The sequence below is a fragment of the Lissotriton vulgaris genome, chromosome 10, assembly GCF_964263255.1.
Source record: "Lissotriton vulgaris chromosome 10, aLisVul1.2, whole genome shotgun sequence".
Taxonomy (NCBI): Eukaryota; Metazoa; Chordata; class Amphibia; order Caudata; family Salamandridae; genus Lissotriton; species Lissotriton vulgaris.
In genome coordinates, this window is record NC_141698.1 from 60,905,123 (window position 1) to 60,928,535 (window position 23,413).

Sequence of the window (23,413 nt, forward strand, 5' to 3'; positions counted from 1 at the left end):
TCCCGCACTGGCTTTTAGACCTGAAAATACGAGAGACACCTATTAAAGTCATTTAGCTCTCTATTATCCAATTTTTAAATCCCTTCACACATTTTTCACCTTTTTTTCACTAACTTTACGCACTGCATCCCAGTCACCTCTAGTTGGTTACATCTTTCACCCACAGAGTTACATTGGGTTACGCTCGTGCATACAGTACATTCTAAACTGATGCAAGAGTCTTCTCCTTGGTGAAAGGAGTCCCAAATGATGACAAGGGCGGAACCAAGAGTTGACTGATGGATACTTTGTTCACTTGAAGAAGTACCTTGCACAGCTATGAGGTCAGTTGTCAGACACGCTTATCACACTTCATGATTAGACCGACAGTTACTCAGGAGTATGTGTTAAGTTATTAACCCCTTCGATGCGTGTGACGGAACCATTCCGTCATCAGTCACGGTTGAGCTGTGCTGATGACGGAATGGTTCCGTCACGACCACACCCAGTTATGGAATGTCCAGCACCGGAGAGAAATCGGGGCATCACGCAAGGTGTTAAGGGAATGTAACTGTTTTTGGTCTCTAAATATTTCCCTAGGACCCTCCTTGTATTGGTTGTTTTATCATGCCCAACAACAAACAATTTCTTCTTTATCATTGAAACACGTGTGGCAGTAATCCCATAAACAGCTAGCTAATGTGCGGATCAGAACTTAAATGTGTAACCACAGAAGTCTTTGAGAGCACAGGAGTGGGTTGGGCGCAAATGTCTGCTCAAAAGTTTGCCCTCTTTTGACCTAGCAGATGTAGGTGAAAGTTAGGGCGTTTAAAAATTGCACAGTTTCTGCTCTGGTTGCCAACTTTGATTTCTCTTCCACATATTTCCTCACCCATAAGGTATATTTGCACTAAAGTAGGCAGTCCACCTGCCTTAAACATTGTCTATGGCTACCGCTCCTGTTACCAACTCCCATCCCTGCCTGTTTAGTATCGTTTTACTCATCTAATAATATCTCTGACTTTCTGGGCCTTCTCTCATTAACCCCTACCTCCATTTTCTGGTGTATATACAGAACCCTGCTGCCCCTCTGGCAAGATTTGCACTGGTTAGCTGCCTATACGTTTTAGTCTTAAATGCAGGGCCATTGGAATTACGCGGCAGATGAGGGTCAAATTATGCGGCTGGGTTGAGTAGTAGATCATGCGGCAAGAAAAGCCAAATCATGCAGCATTATGTGGCACATTTTGGGATTGTATTATTTCATTATTTGGACATTTTTAAACTTGTTAACACTGTCTAGGCATACTTTTCCTGTTGATTTATTCTGTGATAGGACACCCCCTCTCTTTCATAGACCTGCTCTCATTCTGGGTCATTTTCACCCCGCGTAATTGCTTTGCCCATGGTGTTTGCATTCGGATTCTCATCCCCGTCAGTCTTTTACGCATCCCAAGGGACTATGGAGTCCCACTCCCACCATCGTCTTACCCCCTTGCAGATGGCCACCGCTTCCTTTGACATAGATTTGGGGTAGGCAACGTTGTGTTCCATGATAGACTGGAAAAGCTCGTCCTCGTCTTCCCCTTCGAAGGGAGCCTGTAAGGGTGAGAGGGAAAGGGAATAAATAGACATGGCATTCCCCACAAACCAATCAGACAGGAAGCCATGAGACTTCCAGCCATCCAACCAGAGAAACGGAAGCAGCCATACAACAGCTAGGAATGCAACAGAAAGGAGGAAGCAGCCATTTCACTCGGTGCCACCTAACCAAGGAGGAAGAAGCAGCCATCCTTGCTATCCAACCAGAGAGGAGGAAACAGCAATGACACTCCTAGCCATCCAACCAGAGAAGAGGAAGCAGTCATGACACTCCTAGTCATCCATCCAGAGAGAAGGAAGCAGTGAGGACACTCCTAGCCATCCAACCAGAGAGGAGGAAGCAGTGAGGACACTCCTAGCCATCCAACCAGAGAGGAGGAGGAAGCAGTGAGAACACTCCTAGCCATCCAACCAGAGAGAAGGAAATAGCCATGACGCTCCTTGCCATCCAACCAGAGAAACGAAAGTAGCCAGAAAACAGCTGGGAATGCAACGGAAAGGAGGAAGCAGTCATTTCACTCATTGCCACCCAACCAAGGTGGAAGAAGCAACCATTTTACTACTAGCAAGCCAACTAGAGAGGAGGAAACAGCTGTGACACTCCCAGCCATCCATCCAGAGAGGAGGAAGCAGTGAGGACACTTCTAGCCATTCAACCAGTGAGAATGAAGAAGCCATGACACCCCTAGCCATCCAACCGAAAGGGGAAGAAGCGAGGACACTCCTAACAATGCGACCAGAGCGGCTGAAGCAGTGAGGACACTCCTAGCCATCCAACCAAATAGAAGGAAGCAGTGAGGACACTCCTAGCCATCCAACCAGAGAGAATGAAGCAGCCATGACATCCCTAGCCATCCAACCAGAAAGGGGAAGACTCGAGGACACTCCTAACCATCCAATCAAAGAGGCTGAAGCAGTGAGGACACTCCTAGCCATCCAACCAGAGAGGGGGAAGCAGTGAGGACACTCCTAGCTATCCAACCAAAGAGAAGGAAGCAGTGAGGACACTCCTAGCCATCCAACCGGAGAGAATGAAGCAGCCATGACATCCCTAGCCATCCAACCAGAAAGGGGAAGACGTGAGGACACTCCTAACCATCCAATCAGAGAGGCTGAAGCAGTGAGGACACTCCTAGCCACCCAACCAGAGAGAAGGAAACAGCCAAGACACTCCTTGCCATCAAACCAGAGAGGAATAAGAAGGAAGGCACTGGCTGTCACTGAACCGAAAAGGATGAAGTAACAATGAACTATGACACCAACAGCCGTATAACCAAAGATGACGGAGCAACATTTACACTGCCAAGCAGCTAAAGGAAGGAAAAGCAGCCAAGATATTATTAGCCATCCAGGGAGAGATGAGCAGGACTTGTGACTACTACAAGCATCTATGTAGCTACAACACTCACAGTCACCTACCATAAAGTGTTGAAGTATGGACAAACTGGTCATGCACAGACATTTGGTGATATAAAGTCACAAGGCCAACCCCCGCCATTCACAGATAGGACAAGACGCTCATGCTGTTTACCTGTCCGGCCAACATTTCGTAGAGTAAAACTCCGAAGGCCCACCAGTCCACCGACTTCCCATAGGGCTGATAGGCGATGATCTGCAAGGCACATACAATGTGAACATGAGTACTGCACGGCTGGCGGAAAACTCTGCATTACTAAATATGCACAAATACATAAACAAATGCTACGTTCATTGATCTCCCTCACCTCTAGCAGGGGTGGGCCTGGGGGTCGTGATATAATATATATCATATGGTGCTGAATCTTCGCAACTATAGGTTAGGCATACCAGAAGCCTAGTTGCAATAGACCTATTCTGGGCTTACCAAGAACTTACTCCTGCTTACCTCCACCCATTGTTTAACATTGGTTGGCTTTATTGTCACTCATTTGCTTGCTTCTTATTTAAAGGCTTTCCTAGTCTCATCTTGTGTTTGTCCCTCCCCTGGAGAATAGACTTGTTACCATCTTTCTGACTGGCCGGCTTCTATCCTTCTACTACTCACTTTAGGGTGCTTTTTTCCCCTTTTTGGTTAAACATGCAATAAGAGTGCATGTGTTTTCTACTTCTCTCTTTCTCTCCCCATATATCCCCCAAAATGCTCCCCTGTGCACCCTGTTTCTCTCTTGTGTACTCTTCCCCACCCCTCCTTCGTGCGCCGTTTTATTCTCACCATCATATGCTTCTACCCCACTAGCTGTGTGCCTCGCTTCCTCAGTGAATGCTTTTCACCTCCTAGACCCAACCGCTCCATGCTTTCGCTCCTCTGTTACCCACAAACCCCAGCAATCCATAAAAAAGTGCTATTGTGCTTTAAAAAAAACGTTTAAAAATTATCGATCCAAGTGGCTTCTGCCATCTCTTGCACCAGTTAACAAAAAATGAAAGCATATGCCGTCTGCGGCATTGTGCTGGCACACGCATGTGTTTGAACTCATGCATTTGCCAGTAGAACACGGCTGCATCTTAGAGCCTTTTTAATGATGTCGAGTATCGCCAAAAGGCCCCAAGAGCGAAAACTACTGGCTTTGCCAATGCTTGTTTAATTTTATTCTGAAAGCCAAGAGTTCGGGCATCACTGTGAGTTGTGGTGGGCGATGGTGGTGCGTTCCTTCGAAGGGCGCTTGAGGTGCGCAGAAACCACCCCTGGAGTGGTTCTATCCGAACCTTGCCACTCGGAGCGACCTAGTGTTTCCCGCCTTTGGCTTCTCCGAAGCGCCTGAGGATGTACAGGCCTCTGGCAATAGTTTGGGCCTTTTCGATAAATCAGATCATTCTCAACCTAACCGTCATTTAACAGAAGCCAACCCAACTGGACCAAAAAGTAGCAGAGAAAAGTGTCTTGGTTTGTTTCATGGAAGCATTTACATAGTAATATTTTGTTTTTTTCCTTTACTGAAGAAAGGACGAAAGCCCCTGACTGTGCAGCTGCCCTTTCCCGCCTTTTCTACCTTTCACCCTGAAGTTCTCCTGTTTGTTTCCTTTTTTTGCTCAGTTTGGGGATGCCACTGATTCCAGGGGGGGGGGGGGGCTCTACACTGAAAATCTAGGGTTCCCCGATTACACCCCTGGTGTGCCCTAGGACAGTGAAGAAAGGGATAATAACTAGTCTCCCCACCACCTCCCGCACAGCCATTTTGCTCAGTATTTTCTAGCGCCACGTAGGGTTCTAAGGCACTATATTGCATAGAATATATCACATGGCAATAACACCTCTTCCACTACATCTACCACTGCTCTGTAAGGTAAGAACATATTTACTATTCTTAATTCCACCAACATTCACCTCCCATGGTAAGTATGGGTGGAGTTCAGAAAGGTAAATATATACTTACTTTACAATGTAGCGGCGGGTTCATGTAGTGCTCGCCTTGGCTGGGATAGTAGGCTCTATATACGTTCCAATAGTTGTAGCTCGATATTAAGGACATTGATATATTGTCCTAAAGCCCAAAGAATTGGATCCAGGTTCTAAGTGCCTGATATATATGGCTGATAGCTGGTGCACATAGATTTTTAAGACTTCATATACAACATATGGCCGAAAATATGCAATTACTCAGTTAGCTGGGCTACTGAGTGACTTTGCATCGTCCACAGTGCCGGCCCCACCCCTTCCACCCACACAGTTTGGGATCATGTCCTCCATTTTCAACATAGTGATCACAGTAAAGAGTGGATGGGTTGGGTAATTCTTTCTGAATTTTGTTTGCATTATTATTCACAATCATTGCACAAGGTGGGAGCATTTACTGGCACTGAGCTGGGGGCGTGTCCTCAGGGGAGCTATGTCACGGCCCCTTAGTAAATTTAATCTTAAGTTTGTAGTTGGACTTAGTGCCTACAAGTCTGGTTGTGACATTATCTGTGTGGAGATTCACAGACATCACAGGCTTCACTCAAAAGATGCTTGTCCCCTTGAACGACAGGGGTGTCAATGTCACCCCCTCTCTTGACCACACCCGCAAAAACCCAGGATGAGAAACAAATGGTGCAAATAAGTCCCTGACGGCTCTGTAAGCTGCTTATATCTGGAAAGCTTTCACATTTAAAACAATGCATTTAAATTGCATCAAGTTGTTTTCACTTGTTTATTGTTTGTTCAGATTTGGATATGTGCACATAGACAAACAGGGCCCAAGTCACAAAGGTATTTCCTCTCATAGACGTCCATTTACTGCTACAAATACCTCAATTTACACCTGCCAGGAGTTCACCACAGGATTCCTGGCTGGCATAAATAGTTTTACTATTGCAGATTCCTCATCCAAAAATATGAAGATACCAATCCCTGTCTCATGTTAAACATGGGGAACGTATTACTTCCGGTTTGGTGTAGGGGAAGGGCTTTCTCAATAGGGGATTTTTTTTTTTTAAACAAATCTAGTTTGTACAGAGAGCTCCATCCGCCTGTGCATAATTTTATGCTATGTACGAAGGGGCGAATAGTAGTAGTTAATTTGTAAAAAAAATATAAGTGTGGGGGCTCTAGTCAGGAGACAGCTTGCACCAGCCCATTTCTCCTGTTATTTACAACAAGGGGTGGTGAGGGACAGAGTCTCTGAATTAAGCAGAAAGCTCTCACCCAGTCAAGAGATCAGGGCTAGATCCAACACCGTTTTTTAGCTCACTGCACCATCCCAGTTTCAGAACCTGGCTGTATGCAAATTAGTCTGTTCCTGTCCCAGTGCATGATGGGAACAGGGCAAACCAAACTACAAAAGCCAATTCTTACACTGGGAAGGAAACAAGCTCCCGGGGACCGGTTTCTGGCATTACAGCCGTCTTCGGCCCGGTTTGCTTGAATCCTGATGGTGCAATGAGCAAGGGTCTCACATCTGAGAATACCCTTCCACGCTTAGGGTGGACAAAAATATTTACAACAAGGGGTGGTGAGGGACAGAGTCTCTGTGTTAAGCAGAAAGCTCTCACCCAGTCAAGAGATCAGGGCTAGATCCAACACCGTTTTTTAGCTCACTGCACCATCCCAGTTTCAGAACCTGGCTGTATGCAAATTAGTCTGTTCCTGTCCCAGTGCATGATGGGAACAGGGCAAACCAAACTACAAAAGCCAATTCTTACACTGGGAAGGAAACAAGCTCCCGGGGACCGGTTTCTGGCATTACAGCCGTCTTCGGCCCGGTTTGCTTGAATCCTGATGGTGCAATGAGCAAGGGTCTCACATCTGAGAATACCTTTCCACGCTTAGGGTGGACAAAAATATTTACAACAAGGGGTGGTGAGGGACAGAGTCTCTGAATTAAGCAGAAAGCTCTCACCCAGTCAAGAGATCAGGGCTAGATCCAACACCGTTTTTTAGCTCACTGCACCATCCCAGTTTCAGAACCTGGCTGTATGCAAATTAGTCTGTTCCTGTCCCAGTGCATGATGGGAACAGGGCAAACCAAACTACAAAAGCCAACTCTTACACTGGGAAGGAAACAAGCTCCCGGGGACCAGTTTCTGGCATTACAGCCGTCTTCGGCCCGGTTTGCTTGAATCCTGATGGTGCAATGAGCAAGGGTCTCACATCTGAGAATACCCTTCCACGCTTAGGGTGGACAAAAATATTTACAACAAGGGGTGGTGAGGGACAGAGTCTCTGAATTAAGCAGAAAGCTCTCACCCAGTCAAGAGATCAGGGCTAGATCCAACACCGTTTTTTAGCTCACTGCACCATCCCAGTTTCAGAACCTGGCTGTATGCAAATTAGTCTGTTCCTGTCCCAGTGCATGATGGGAACAGGGCAAACCAAACTACAAAAGCCAATTCTTACACTGGGAAGGAAACAAGCTCCCGGGGACCGGTTTCTGGCATTACAGCCGTCTTCGGCCCGGTTTGCTTGAATCCTGATGATGCAATGAGCAAGGGTCTCACATCTGAGAATACCCTTCCACGCTTAGGGTGGACAAAAATATTTACAACAAGGGGTGGTGAGGGACAGAGTCTCTGAATTAAGCAGAAAGCTCTCACCCAGTCAAGAGATCAGGGCTAGATCCAACACCGTTTTTTAGCTCACTGCACCATCCCAGTTTCAGAACCTGGCTGTATGCAAATTAGTCTGTTCCTGTCCCAGTGCATGATGGAAACAGGGCAAACCAAACTACAAAAGCCAATTCTTACACTGGGAAGGAAACAAGCTCCCGGGGACCGGTTTCTGGCATTACAGCCGCCTTCGGCCCGGTTTGCTTGAATCCTGATGGTGCAATGAGCAAGGGTCTCACATCTGAGAATACCCTTCCACGCTTAGGGTGGACAAAAATATTTACAACAAGGGGTGGTGAGGGACAGAGTCTCTGAATTAAGCAGAAAGCTCTCACCCAGTCAAGAGATCAGGGCTAGATCCAACACCGTTTTTTAGCTCACTGCACCATCCCAGTTTCAGAACCTGGCTGTATGCAAATTAGTCTGTTCCTGTCCCAGTGCATGATGGGAACAGGGCAAACCAAACTACAAAAGCCAATTCTTACACTGGGAAGGAAACAAGCTCCCGGGGACCGGTTTCTGGCATGATGCACTGGGCCAGGGACAGACTGATTTGCATATAGCCAGGTTCTGAGGTGGGATGGGGCAGTGAGTTAAATAACGGTGATGGATCAAGCCCTGATCTTTGGACTGGGTAAGAGTGGTCTGCTCAATTCAGACACTCTGTTCATCACCACCCCCTTTTCTGAATCGATTTTGGCCACTATAGGTGTGGCAGGGTATACTCAGACATGAGTCCCTTTCTCACTGCTCCATCAGGATTCAAGCAAGCCGGGCCGAAGACGGCTGAAATGCCAGAAACCGGTCCCCGGTAGCTTGTTTCCTTTCTGGTGAAGAATTGGCTTGGTAGTTTAGTCTGCCCTGTTCCCATGATGCACTGGGCCAGGGACAGACTGATTTGCATATAGCCAGGTTCTGAGCTGGGATGGGGCAGTGAGATAAATAACGGTGATGGATCAAGCCCTGATCTTTGGACTGGGTAAGAGTGGTCTGCTCAATTCAGACACTCTGTTCATCACCACCCCCTTTTCTGAATCGATTTTGGCCACTATAGGTGTGGCAGGGTATACTCAGACATGAGTCCCTTTCTCACTGCTCCATCAGGATTCAAGCAAGCCGGGCCGAAGACGGCTGAAATGCCAGAAACCGGTCCCCGGTAGCTTGTTTCCTTTCTGGTGAAGAATTGGCTTGTTAGTTTAGTCTGCCCTGTTCCCATGATGCACTGGGCCAGGGACAGTGATTTGCATATAGCCAGGTTCTGAGCTGGGATGGGGCAGTGAGATAAATAACGGTGATGGATCAAGCCCTGATCTTTGGACTGGGTAAGAGTGGTCTGCTCAATTCAGACACTCTGTTCATCACCACCCCCTTTTCTGAATCGATTTTGGCCACTATAGGTGTGGCAGGGTATACTCAGACATGAGTCCCTTTCTCACTGCTCCATCAGGATTCAAGCAAGCCGGGCCGAAAACGGCTGAAATGCCAGAAACCGGTCCCCGGTAGCTTGTTTCCTTTCTGGTGAAGAATTGGCTTGGTAGTTTAGTCTGCCCTGTTCCCATGATGCACTGGGCCAGGGACAGACTGATTTGCATATAGCCAGGTTCTGAGCTGGGATGGGGCAGTGAGATAAATAACGGTGATGGATCAAGCCCTGATCTTTGGACTGGGTAAGAGTGGTCTGCTCAATTCAGACACTCTGTTCATCACCACCCCCTTTTCTGAATCCATTTCTCCTGTTAGCAGCGCCCAAAACAGAACCAACTACTAACCATCAAAGTGGGGAGAGGATGTGGCGTAATGGCCAAAGCTGCCAATTTCGGCGCTTTGGAACCAGGTTTAAGTCTCAGCACCAGCTCAACGTTCTGTGATTCTGGGCAAATCACTCAATGTGAATGTGTCCTTAACTGGTGCTCCTGAAAAGCGCTGGTGTTGGTGATTCAGTGCCGGTGCTGAGCACCAGAAACTAGCGGCTCCAATTAAGCACTGGCGAATAGGACCCTCTGGGAGACATCACATGAAATTCCCAGTAGTACGCCTGGAAACCTTTACCCGGTGCAACATTTTAGGTGCAGTGATGGAAACATAAGTGAACTGCAAATAAAGAAAATCCACCCTCCTAGATAGGAGTACTTTTATGGCTGCAAACAGGCCTCACAATGCAGATTATGGGAAAGAGTGGTGAAGGCTGAAATATCAATGATCCCTTGTACAGCAGCTCTTTTGTTAAAAAAAACTTACTGTGCTGTAAAAATGTACTGTGCATTGTGCAATCTAGCAGTGTTGTAATACCATGGTGACAGCCCTCAACTCCTCATTACTTTTTGCCCCTGTTAACATACAAATGTTCTCTAGAGCTCATACAACATCAAATGGATACTGTCAAATCAAATTACACTTGAGACAAAGAGAAATGTGCTCACACACACCATTGTGTGCAGCAGCTGGTTTAACCCACCAAGCTATCTTACAGACAGTGGAAACTGTGACTGGCAGGTTCTTTCCAGTCACTGTAGCAGATTTGCAACATCCTCTTACTGGGACTGGAGCCTGCCACCTGGAGGTGGCACCCTCCAGGGCTGTACCACTCTCACACTTTTTAGTGGGGTTTACTGCAAGTAGTTGGTTCTTTATTCCTTTAGGACTTGAACTTCCTGTATTTCACTAAGTTACACCCCTGGCAGTGTGCAGGGCTCCCAGTGTATGTGGGGTAGTTGTGAGCAATAAGGAACATTCAGCCCAATTCATCATTGTGAAGTTTTGCGAGTCTGAAATAGCGATTAATAAGGAATCGCTATTCCAGACTCGCAAAACGGGATTCATGTAGGAATCGCAATATTTTTTGCGATTCCTACAGCTTCCTTATTTGCGATTAGCTGATTGCTAATCGCAAATAAGGAATAACTCCCCATTACTCCTTATTTGCGATTAGCTAATTGCTGCTCGCAAATAAGGAATACTCCCCATTCATTCCTATGGGCCAAAAGGCCCATAGGAATGAATGGGGAGTATTCCTTATTTGCGATTAGCAATTAGCTAATCGCAAATGAGATTGCGATTTCAAGGGTGCAGTGGTGTCCAAAGGACACCCTGTAACACCTCTGCAATGGAAATTTACACAGATGTTACACACACACATGTCCAAAGGACATGTGTGTGTGTAACATGCAATTTAGAAAAATGCATTTTAATACATTTTTCTAAGTTTTCGCTATTTACCACGAGGTTTGACTTCGTGGTAAATAGCGGTTCTAAATTGCGAATTTGCAATTTTTAAATGTTTCAAGAATAGCATTTAAGGAATCTCTAATAGAGATTCCTTAAATGCTATTCCTCGCAAACTTGCGAGTTCTTAAATAGCGATTTTTGCATTTGGGATGATGAATCCCAAATGCAAAAATCGCACTCGCAAAGGGCCAGAATCTAAGAATCTGGCCCTTTGCGAGCGCTATTTAGCTTCATGAATCGGGCTGTAAATGCTTTGAAAGGCAAATCCCAGTCTTTTCTTCATCTTTGGCCTCCTGGGCTGGAGATGGATTTTATCTGGTGATTATTTGGTACTTGGGGTAGGAGCTCCTTACCTGGCAACAGGAATTTTCAGCCACTCCTGCTTTGTATGTGGGTCTTACATGGTGTTTTCACAGGTACGCACGCTCTGCGTCACACTTCTCTGCACCGCTCACGCTAGCCACAGGTATCTTCACACCCTTGACACTGAGTGCAAATATTTCAACACTTATTGGCTAATGCAGAGGTCTCGGTGCACTGTGAACCCTCAATGCAGTCATTCCCATGCCTCTGATACAAACTGCTCTTGTCTACACACTGCTAGAGTTAACTGCAGACATCTCCGAGCATCTGCTGCCTACACCAATATTTCTACACCTTAAACACTGTGTACAAACACTGCCACAGATGAATACCGAAATGGTAACAACGCCAAGCCTCCATTGCTAACGACACACAGAAAAAACTTGTCTTGTCCTAAATACAAACACCTCTACACTACAACGCACACAACTGCAAGGAACTCTTCAACATCGTGAAAGAGCTCTCCAACCCCAACGCCGGAAACAACGACATCACCCCATCGCAAGACCTCTGCAACTCCCTCGCCTCCGACTTCCACAACAAGATCGCGGACATACACAACAGCTTCAGCCCACAAACAACGCTCCCCACGACTGCACCAACGCTCCCCACCACCACCCTCAGCGCCTGGACCCAGATCAACACAGAAGACACCATCTGCACAATGAACTCTATCCACTCCGGATCTCCGACCGACCCCTGCCCCCACCACGTCTTCAACAAGGCCGACGCTATCATCGCACCCCACCTGCGGGACATCATCAACGCCTCCTTCTACACCGCCACCTTCCCTGAGAGCTGGAAGCACGCCGAACTCAGCGCTCTACTAAAGAAACCAACAGCGGACCCCACCGAACTCAAGAATTACCGCCCCATCTCGCTCCTCCCGTTCCCAGCCAAAGTCATCGAGAAGACCGTCAACAAGCAACTGGCCGCCTTCCTCGAGACGAATGGATCCCTCGACCCCTCACAGTCTGGCTTCCGAGCCAACCACAGCACCGAGACCGCCCTCATCGCGGCCACCGATGACATCCGAGCCCTGCTGGACAACGGTGAAACAGCGGCCCTCATCCTCCTAGACCTCTCCGCGGCGTTCAACACTGTCTGCCACCGCACCCTAGTGCAGCGCCTCAGCAACATCGGAATCCAGGAGAAGGCACTGGAGTGGATCATCTCCTTCCTCGCTGGAAGGACACAGAGAGTCCGCCTACCACCGTTCAGATCTGCAGCCACGGAAGTCATCTGCGGCGTTCCTCAGGGCTCCTCGCTCAGCCCCACCCTCTTCAACGTCTACATGAGCCCCCTTGCGGACATCGCACGCCAGCACAACCTCAACATCATCTCCTACGCCGACGACACCCAGCTGATCCTCTCCCTGACCAACGACCCCGCCGCCGCCAGAACCAACCTCCACGAAAGGATGAAAGACGTAGCCGAGTGGATGACGACCAGCCGCCTGAAACTGAACTCAGACAAGACGGAAGTCCTCATCCTTGGCTCCTCGCCCTCCACCTGAGACGACTCCTGGTGGCCCCCCGCCCTGGGCGCCGCACCCAAACCAACAGACCACGCACGCAACCTGGGCTTCACCCTGGACTCCTCCCTCTCCATGACCAGACAAGTCAACGCCATCTCCGCGTCCTGTTTCAACATCCTACGCATGCAACGGAAGATCTTCCGATGGATTCCCATCGAGACCAGGAAGACGGTCACCCAGGCCCTCGTCACCAGCCGACTAGACTACGGCAACGCCCTCTACGCCGGAACCACCGCCAAGCTCCAGAAGGGACTCCAGCGGATCCAGAACGCCTCAGCCAGACTCATCCTCGACATCCCCCGACGCAGCCACATCTCCGGACACCTGAGAGACCTGCACTGGCTCCCCGTCAACAAGAGAATCACCTTCCGTCTCCTCACCCACGAACACAAAGCCCTACACGACCAAGGCCCGAGCTACCTCAACAACCGCCTCAACTTCTACGCTCCCACACGCCGCCTTCGATCGCCCAACCACGCCCTCGCCGCCGTCCCCCGCATCCGAAGAGCAACAACAGGAGGAAGGTCCTTCTCCTACCTGGCCGCCAAGACCTGGAAAACCCTCCCCACCGACCTCCGCCTGACCCAAGACCACCTCTCCTTCAGGAAGAAGCTCAAGACCTGGCTGTTCGAGCAGTAGCGGCACCCCACCCCCTCCCCCAAACGCCTTGAGACCCTCTGGGTAAGTAGCGCGCTCTATAAATGCCTTGATTGATTGATTGATTACACCTCTAGCGCTAAAGCCCCCACTTAAACAAACACTGCAGCAAGTGCAACAAGCATTTGCAATGCAATAGGTCTCGCATTTGCCAGAGTTTAAGCTATTAGCATTGTAAATGACAATTCCTTTTATTTATCTGTTTTGCTCAGTGCTTGAAATGGAAAAATAGAAGTGCAGGTACTCTGTACCAGAGTACCTTCTTGTTTCAGAGAATTGCCGGTACTCGCCAATTAAAAGTATTGCATTTCTCTTGAGAAGTGCCGGTACACTCTCTTTCAAAATAAAAAGGTGCAGGTACTCAGTAGGGGACAGTACCGGCCCATTTAAATCACAGTTTTTGCTAATTAACACATACATAAAAGGCAATGTCATTTACAATGCCAATAGCTCAAACTCTTGTAAACGTGAGACCTATTCAAAGTAGCTGCCATTGTCCCGTTCTGCTCGGAAAGTTAAAGCATGCATGCTGCACTGAATGTTGCAGGAAAGCATCACATGCCTGCAGTAGGAGAAACTTGTTAAAAAAAATAGTGCTTACAGACTAAAAAAGACATACCATGTAACAACCGAAGTAAAAGGGCCAGTCCTCATGGGAGGTTACAAATGAAGACAAGGCGGTACTATGGAGTGTCTAACAAGCCTATTAACGAATCAAGAGCCAACATTTACAAAGGGCAATGACACAAGCCAATGACAAATATGGGCGGAGCTTCAATTCCATACTCCAATACAGCATGCTGCAGAGAAGTGCATGCGCTCCCCAGGCTCGACCTAAAAAGGGGGCATTAGTAGTATCTGTGCACATTTTTTTTAACAAATGCCCACTGGAAGTTGGGGACCATTTGCATTCAGTCTTGTTTAGCAATACTTAGTGTTACAACTAGGGAAAGCGAGGCAGGTCCATCCTGAATTCAAAAATGGAGGGAGGGGTTCTGGGTGGAGATGCTGGGAGAGTGGGTGGGAAAGGTCCTCCTGCTGGGTTTCTTCTTTTTGCAGTTTTTGACATCTAGTCTAGTGTGGCACTGTCCATCTGAGAGGGACAAGTCCTTAGACAGGCAGGCGGGAGTGGTGCTTCTGGAACTGTGCGTGCCATGCAGTCGGTCTTGAAGGTGATGTGGCTTTAAAGAGAGAGCTGGGTATTCCTCTGACGAGGACAGCGGCAGCGTGGGTGATATCTTTCAGGGAAGCCAGTGTGATGCTGGGGGGCCTTGGATCAGGCCATGAGGATATTGCCTCCAACTAGATAGAAGAGGTCTCTTGTGTGCACCTGAAGTCTGTTGCCGCAGCAAAATAAACCAGTTTTACTTCCTTGAAGAGGGGTGGCTGCTTCTGTGGTGTCTCGGCTGCCTTGATGATGTGTGCTTGGAATGAAAGGTTGGTGCTGAGGGTCAGTCAGCCACCAAAAGGAGACCAGCTAACCTGTGCACTGCTTTCTTTTGTAAATTTAGATCCTTCTGAGCTAGAAGCTAGAAGGAACCACCTTCTTGAATGCTGCAAGTCATGCAACAGACGACAGATTATGCGGCAAGTGTGGTAAACACATAATTATGCTGAAAATGCTTCGCCACAGAATCGCATAATTCCTGTGAACCTGTGTACTTTCAAGGATTAATCTTAAATAAACCTTACGATTCGTCGAAAACAATAATGACAACCAAAATAAACAATTACATCACTAAAAAGAAAAGTAAACAATGGTTCAAAGGGCGTGCCATGCTTAACCTCATCCGGTGCCGATTTACCGCCGGTGCTGGGCCCTAATGTAAATGGGTGTGGTTATGACGGAACGGTTCCGTCATGAGCACAGCGCGACCGATGCTCATGACGGAGCCGTTCCGTCATGAGGCTGGACCACGTCTTACAGCAATTGCAGAAAACAAATTATGAAGTAACTAAGCTGCCAAGATAGCTTAGAGGGTTGAGCACCTGCAGTTGATGACCATGGGTAACCTGAAAATCATAAGTTTGAATACAGTGGCTTCTCAGTCCTTCGTCTTACTGGGGTCCACTGAACGAGAACCATTTTGTTGGGTAGGCCGGAGTTGAATGTGATGTGCTGGTGTGATAACTTGCTCCTCATTTTGTATGGAAGGTGTCGGGGTGATCCAAGTTGGGACCAGAAAAAAACCTGTGAGGAGGATGGAAGGTCTAAGGGTGACCTAAATTGGGACCGGGGAACACCTGTGAGGAATAGCAGCCTGTTTTGCCCTTTTCAACCCAGAAAAGGAGGCTGGTAGCGTTGAGGCGCCCCCTACAGGCTGGAAGTGGATAATACATTAAGGAATGTGCTCTCCACCTGGAAGAAACCACCTGTTATTGTGAGCATTTCTTTGTTTGCCCCCGAGACATCAGAACCAAAATCAAGGGGGAGCAACATAGTGCTGTGAAGTTTACCGTTTTCATAATGAGCTATACATGTTTTCCTAATGTGCGCAACAGGGACTGCTCTAAAGGACCTTCAGAGAGTCTCCATCGTATACCAAGACCTGCGGTCACTCATCCTGTGTGAGGAGTGGGAAGCTAGATAAATGAACTCCCACAGTTCTGGACAGGAGAGTTCAGCTCACTGAGCTGCCGCTCCATCCATACTCCTGACTGTGCAGGTGAGGAAATGTAGAGCGTGTTTACGCAGCAGGAACACATCCTTCCCCAGACAGGACCAGCCCTTGTGTCCCCAGGATTGCACTGCTAGGCAGAGCGCCTTGAAGTGGCCATGAAGTAATATGGGGTAGGAAAAATGGTACAGAAAGATTGTAGGTGACTCTTACACCCTGGCTTTATTTAGGTCCCAACCAATGAATGCATTATTTCTGTCACGACACAGGTTTGAGATGCAGGGCTGGCTGTAGCGCTGGTGGCACCTGGTGCAACAATCATTTTTGGCGCTCCGCACCCCATGACTGCCTCCTCAGATTCTCTCACTACCACCGGGCTAAAGTGACCCTCATCTCTCCAACCATAAGTTATTGCTAAACACAGCATTCGCCCCTCCAAAGGTCAGCGCCCAGTGCGGCTGCACCAGTCGCACTGCCTGGTTGAGATCGGTGAGGCAACCAATTATTAGGGAGAGCCGAGTCAGAGCCGAGCCGAAGGTCAGGGTGGGCTCTAAGAGCAGATGTACAAGGCGAGCCCCGAAAATGTATAGCACGTATACTGTGCAAACAACAAAATTTAAAATATGATAAAGACTCTTCAAAATTCAAGCAAGGGCATTTCTGTAACACACAGATGCGTTTCAACTTACTACATCAGATTATATCAGTGCATTGAGAGGCATTTGATAAAAGAGACAGCTTTGAAACATCACCTTAAACATATTCAGGTCCCCCTCTCCCGCCATGTTATTTGTGAATTAAGAGGCAAGTCAGCTGTCGTGTGAACACTGTATGTGGGCTAGATTCCTACATGGAGATTCAATATAGTCTATTTAAATCAGACACAAGAGAGGTTTGGAAAGCACGCCCTGAAATCACATCATTTCCAAAGTGCTCTCATATGCGACTAGGAAAAAGGAAGCTCAGTGAAATAAAATATTTGCCCAGGATCACAAAGTTTGTTAAAGCGGTGAAACTGGGAACATTGGTAGGTTTTCTGATTTCACATTGTGCCATTCAGCCACTAGATGTAGATTTATTTCCCACCCCTGTTTTTCCATCAAAGTCCAATGCTTCTTCTTTAACTCTTGGTGATGGAGGGTAGAGCGTGGGTGGCAGATAGAAGCCACATGAACGCTCAGCTCGTTTTGGGGTTCAAGAGGACCCCCAGCTGATCCGGAGCAGGCACCCGGCTCGAGCTTTCAGAGGCGCACCCCTCTCTAACACAGGGGTGGGCCCAGAAGCTGCGTTTTAGTAGACCTGGGCGAAACTTGAATTACCCCGGTCTAACAGGTGTAATTTTGGAAATTTTGCATGCTGAAACGTACGTGTAATTACACAATTACACCAAATTGCATAATTTGGGGTAGAAATTTTAATGTGAGATGTACTGTTTGGGTAATTTTTGAACGCAAGTGTCATTTATTGACAAGTTGACCATAAAAGGCATTGAGCAACATAAAGACACATTAAATAGGTGAAACGATTTTTTACAATGAAAATTGTTCCCATAAAAATATGCAATAACAGAACATAAGTTCCAGGAATCAAATAGCGATAAAAATGAATTAAAAGCATAAATATAGCAGCAGTGGTATTTTAGTAAAAACAATTGTGCAGTTTTCAAGACATTGCACCCATAACTATTATGGTGGTGTATAACAACCAAGACGCAGTGCATAAAATAATGCATACATTATTTAAGACAGTGCTTCTGGCTTTTTCCTAAGTAACCATACTGCATATAAGTTTCGCTAATTCCAAAGACCGAAACCTGGCTTGTGTCAGACAGCAAAATGAGATAGGGCTCCCGGTAATGTCTCACCCCAATCAAAATACATAAGGGTTTGATCCTAACTCCCCCTAGGCCTGTCTTACTTGGGGTAGACCAGGGTGGTAAATTTTGTTCCGCTCGCGGAATTTGCAGAATTTGGGTAATTTGCGTTCTGTGGAGAAAGCGGAATTGCCCAAAAATTCCACGATCCAGGGCTTCGCTGAATTATTTTCTTGCTCGCGCTTTCAAAATGGGTGTTCGCAAGATATTTCACCCTGAGCAAGCAAACAGTGTTTGCCAACAGGAAAAAAACACCGCAAAGGGGCGGAACAAGCAATTCCACGTGTTTGCGAAATTCTGCGTGCCCTCTGAGATTTTTTACCATTTTGCTGAGCTTTGCGTGGCGAGACTAAGCAAATTCTACTCACCCCTAACTTGGGGCAAAAGAATAACACGTGTTCAACATCTTCACTTGCAAGGTTACAGAATACACAAGCTACTGTCCTCGGTTAGTTGGATTTCCAGCTTTTTATACATTTATTGACCAATAGTGTTCCCAGCTTAAATTTTATAAAAAAGTCTGCGAACTATGGGTGGTTGAATCTGGTCTAGGAATATTTCTTTTGCAGGTGTGGTTTTGCAGGCTAAAAATTCTTCCACCAAACCCCTGGTTTTGTCCTTGCAGTGGTGTTCAATAACATCAGGCAGCTTTAACTCTACCCTTGTTGCCAACACCAATTGTGAATGCATTACTCCAATGCCCACAAGACCTAAGTCACTGAGATGGAATTTAACCCCTTCCATGCTCGCGTCGGTCAACGGCCAACGCGAGCAATACCTCGCAGGTGCTGCGAACGACCGTTGGTAGACACAGCCCCGCCCACTCAGTAGAACTGTTGCACCGCGGCGGAATGTCTGCCGCGGTATACGGGTTAACGAACTTAAACCAGGGGAGGAGTTGCCCTTTACTAAGGCTCAAAATTTCGTCCACTGCCAGCCTGTAATGATGAAGCTCTGGACTGGACCCCAGTCTGACCCAATAAAATAGGGGTTTCAGCAGTGCCAAGTCACCCATCCTTTTGAGACCTGTGTCAAGGAATAGTGGTGACATAGGGGTGCTCTGTGGTCAAATAAATAGGGATCTCGAGAAGTTATCTCTTTTGTGATCAGGCCTTTAATATATTTAATCCCCAAACTACTGCCCCATACAGCGTAGCGGCCTGTCACTTTTCCCTATACACCTCTGTAGCAGGGGATGCAGGTTTGGGAGGGGTAGCCTTGAAACCGCTTAGTAATTGCTGAGGCAGAGTGAAGCAACACCAATTCAGTATGTGATTTCCAGTTTTTGCTCTTGTCAATGTTGATCCCAAAATAATCAACATTTCCTACTATTTGCAGGATCTTCCCATGATTTTAGTGTTTGCTGTATTCACCTCCAAACCACGGGTGTCACAAAACTCCGAGAATTTATCAAGGAGGTTTTGGAGACCAGATGGAGTTTGGGAGAGCAGAAGGGTATCATCTGCAAAAAGCAACGCGGGATGAAACAAGCAGCTAGCCGTGCGGAATTATGAGCACATTCGGCTAGAAATTCGACCACAGCATTAATACACAATGAGAAGCGTGTTAATATCCTTTTGACTCTACTCCTTAGCTTGTTTTTACATTTGAAGCAGATGTTCCCACCTCTTTCTTTCTTCTCCCTTTTTCTCCCTCTTCTCTTCTTTACTTTCTCCGTCTTTTCTTTTTTTCTTTCTGTTTTCTTCTCTTTCATTCTCTGCTCTTTGTTACCAGCAATTGGCTGATGTATGAATTTCATATGTTTTTAGGATGGTACTTCTACTTACCCCGTATACCTGGGTTTTATGATACTATCTGTTCTATATTATAACATATCACTTTTGTCATCTCTCTTTGTATTGTGGATTTTCTTCGTTTTAAAGAGATATGTTATTACTTCTTCTACCCCCGCTCACTAATTGCCGCTATGTCATCTGTTTTTGATCTGTAATCGCTTTATTATCTAATGCTATGTAGAATTGCATTATATTATCAATTTGTTACCTCTCTTAAATAACAATACAATATTTGAACACAAAAAAATACACTACGAGAAGTGTTGGCAAGAGTATGCCCCTTGTCGCACCCCTCACTGAACCGGGATATGATCAGTTAGGTTTTCACATGACCCCCACCTAACTTGTGCAGTGGTTTTGTTGTGTAATCTAATAAGAGTGTCCAAAAGGATGCGGTCTATTCCCATGGCGTATGAGTGGCATTTGTGCCCTGAGGTCCACAAATGCCGGGTATAAGTGGTCCCTAGAGAGCCTAAGACATTTGACCATAATGAGATCGAAGGAGAATATTTGAACTCATTGTGCTCACCTTGGAAAAACCCAACCTGTAGTGGTGACAGAATAGAGGCTTCATTGATCCAGTCCAGTAATCTGGCTAGGATCTGCCAAGACAATAGAAAACCTTCTGTAGGTTATCTAGAAGGCTGATGGGCCGATAGTTGTTTGGAAATCCTCTATCTCCTTTTTTATTGACTGGGAGAATTTCCGCATTTTTCCGAGGTTCTGGCTCTGTCCCATCTGCCAATATTTTGTTTCAAGGAGTGTTTATGTAAGGTGCCCAAACAAGGGGTTCAGAACTAAACAAATCACTGGGAACTCTATTGGGGCCAAGCGGCTTCCCAGGAGGCATGACTAGACTAGCTAGAACGGTTTCTTCGGAGGGTAAAGCAGGGTGAGGTAGTTACATTAGCATTCTCCAGGTCTGGCATTTTTGTTGTTGAGACATTCGACCCTATGCTAGGTTGAGCATGTATTGTGGGAAAATGGTTAACCCACTCTTGTGGTTGTCTTGTTAATTCCACAGGGCTGTAAGATCTTGGCAACCATGTGAGAAAATAATGCTATAATGTCTGAGAATCATTCTTATTGGATGCTTCTACTAGAGTTAGCCAATTAGAGTCTGTTAGACCTGACAGTCATAGGGTGGTCTTTCCCAATTTTTGCCTGCCTTCCTTCATTTGTCTGTACTTGTTTTTGCTGGCCACAGGACTCTCGCACTTTACAACTGCTAATCAGTGATAAAGTGCTTGTGCTCTCTCCCTAAACATGGTACCATTGGCTCATACTCAATTGGCATCTTTAATTTAATTATAAGTCTCTAGCAAAGTGCACTACATGTGCCCAGGACCTGTAACTTAAATGCTATTAGTGGGCCATTGTCCAGCACTCTGTCTATCAATTGTTCTTTTTGCATTTTCTTACCCAGACTACGACGAGTATGCCCTGATGTGGGTCCAGTCTCACCAGACCACTGGATTGAAGTTAGCCTGGCTGATAGGGGTGACACCCCGAAACTGGTCATAGGATGTTTGTTCCCGGTCCAGGGAGGACCTGGCCTGGCAGTTCGGGCAGTTCGGGCTGGGGAACAGGATCAAGACTGATTTTGAAATCACTGCCACTTAAAACTACTTGCCAAGACTTAAACTACTCTTTCATTACATATAAGTCACCCATAAGGAAGGTCCTTGGTAACCACAAAAGGCAGGTAGCTATGTAAGTAAAAGGCGGGACATGTACTTCTGTGTTTTACATGTCCTGGTAGTGACAAACAGCTAAATTCGTTTTTCACTGCTGTGAGGCCTACTCCTCTCATAAGCTAGAATTGGGACTTCCTTAAAATACCTTTAAACTGTAAATGGATCAGAAAGAAGTAGCTTTTTCGTGTTTCCTATATTTGGAATGGTATTCATAAATCCTCTTTACTAGTAAGGTCGGATGTAACATTAATATTTTAGAAATGCCACTTGTAGTAAGTGGACATTTCGCTGCTTGTACGGCTCTGGGTGCAATACAGCCTGCCTTTAATACATGTCAGGGCTAGGTGACTGATCACTTTGTGCATTCCTTCTTGACAGCCACAGACACAGGAGAGTGCTGGGTGTAATTTGGCACCCATCTCCATTTCAATAGGTCTTCTTGGGCAGATGGGAGGAAGTGGCTCACCCTTACCCTTCAAAGGGTAGTGGCCTGACCAAATACAAAGGACTGATAACTCCCAACTGGGAGTCCGGATTGAGGGCTGGGATTGAAATGGATACTGGTGCCCTTCAAACCCACTCTTTGAAGTTTCCCTCGCATCAAAGGGCCATTTGGGTATGCGTGCCGGGTCTCTGGCCCCATCAAATCAGACCCTTCTGGACCTACACCGAATCTCTGTCAGAAAAAATGGTGGTGCTGCGTAAAGGACTCAACTGGCTTGTTTTTCGGGAAAGACTGCATTTCTGTTTGTTGCCCTGTGGCCTGCTGCTCTCTGACTCTGCTGGAAGGACAGCTGGGTTCTGTCTTCCCTCCAAAGTGATCTCCAGGGGCTTGTTAGCTTGCCTCCTGTTTCTGAAGTCTCAGGGACACAAAAGACTTCCTGCAGTTCTGCAGCTGAGTTTCTGCCAAATTCGATACCAAGCAGCACGAAGCCTCGCAAAGCCTCACTGCACAGCCTCTCGAAACCTACGCCGGCAATTGCAAAGCCTCGTCGTGCAGACTGCGCCCAAGGATCCAAGATACTGTGCTCAGTGGGCCCAAGTGGGTCCCTGTAACCGGCCCACACTCCACTGCGGTTGGCCTGAACTTTGGATCTGCACCAGTACCTCATGACCTGGAGTCACCTTTTTTGCGCTTCCTGCTTCTAAGCGCTTATCGCATTTATTTCTTCAACATTCAATAACTCACCTTCTACTTGATGGATTTACACGTTTTGGACTGGTTTTACTCAGATAAATTTGTTTCTATTTTTCTAAACTGTTGTGGAGTCTTTAGAAGTGAATTTACTATGTTGTTGTATGATTTACTGCACAAATATTTTACACATTGCAGTCTAAGTTAAGTCTGCCTGCTCTGTGCCAAGCTACCAGGGGGTGAGCACAGGATCATTTAGGATTGTGTTGTGACTTACCCTGGCTAGGATTGTGGTCCCTACTTGGACAAAGTGCATTCCTCTGCCAACTACAGTCCCGATTTCTAACAGAGACTACCCAGCTCAGTTTGGTGCTTGTAATTATCCATTTATAGTTTGTACGGGTCACAAGTATTCCCTTGTGGACTCCCTCTTTCACAGATTCGAAGAGTTGGCCCTTTGCCTTGCAACATTCTTTGGTGTACCATGTAGGTGACTGTGAGTAAAGGGAATTATTACTGTTTAGGGCCCTAGTGCAGCATTGCTTCAGGGCAGCAAATAGGGCAAGGTGATAATCTGGAAAATGTCATAGGTGTATTTATTAGGTGGTTTCAGAGTGTCATTAAAATCATCATAAATACCAGTTAGAGTGCCCATATCTAGGCACAGCTTGGACCACTTGATTGCTTTCCTGTTATTGCCCAAGTTTACGATTGCTTCTGATGTATCACCTATTGTAGCAGAATGCCTCAACATGTGGCCATCCAGTGTGGGCCTCAGTCACGATTGGTCCATGTGAGGATTTCAAAATTCTCTGCCATATGCCATCATTTGATGTCCAAGAAGACATAGTCGATTCTACTTTGTGTAGGGCTGTGGGCAAATGTGTGAGCATGCTCTATATCGGACAAGAACCTCTCATTGCACGCA

The 23,413-nt window shown here is 46.7% G+C and overlaps 1 protein-coding gene across 2 annotated transcripts in view; it reads right to left on the reverse strand.

Annotated features, from left to right (window-relative positions):
• Positions 1-23,413, reverse strand: part of PRKCB (protein kinase C beta) — a 963,846-nt gene that overhangs the window by 218,968 nt on the left and 721,465 nt on the right. For both annotated transcript variants that reach the window (XM_086940462.1, XM_086940461.1), the window contains exons 14-15: positions 3,113-3,193; positions 1,471-1,578 (exon numbers count right to left, since the gene is read on the reverse strand). In XM_086940462.1, coding sequence (XP_086796588.1) covers positions 1,471-1,578; positions 3,113-3,193 — 189 coding nt within the window. The remainder of the gene's footprint in view (positions 1-1,470; positions 1,579-3,112; positions 3,194-23,413) is intronic.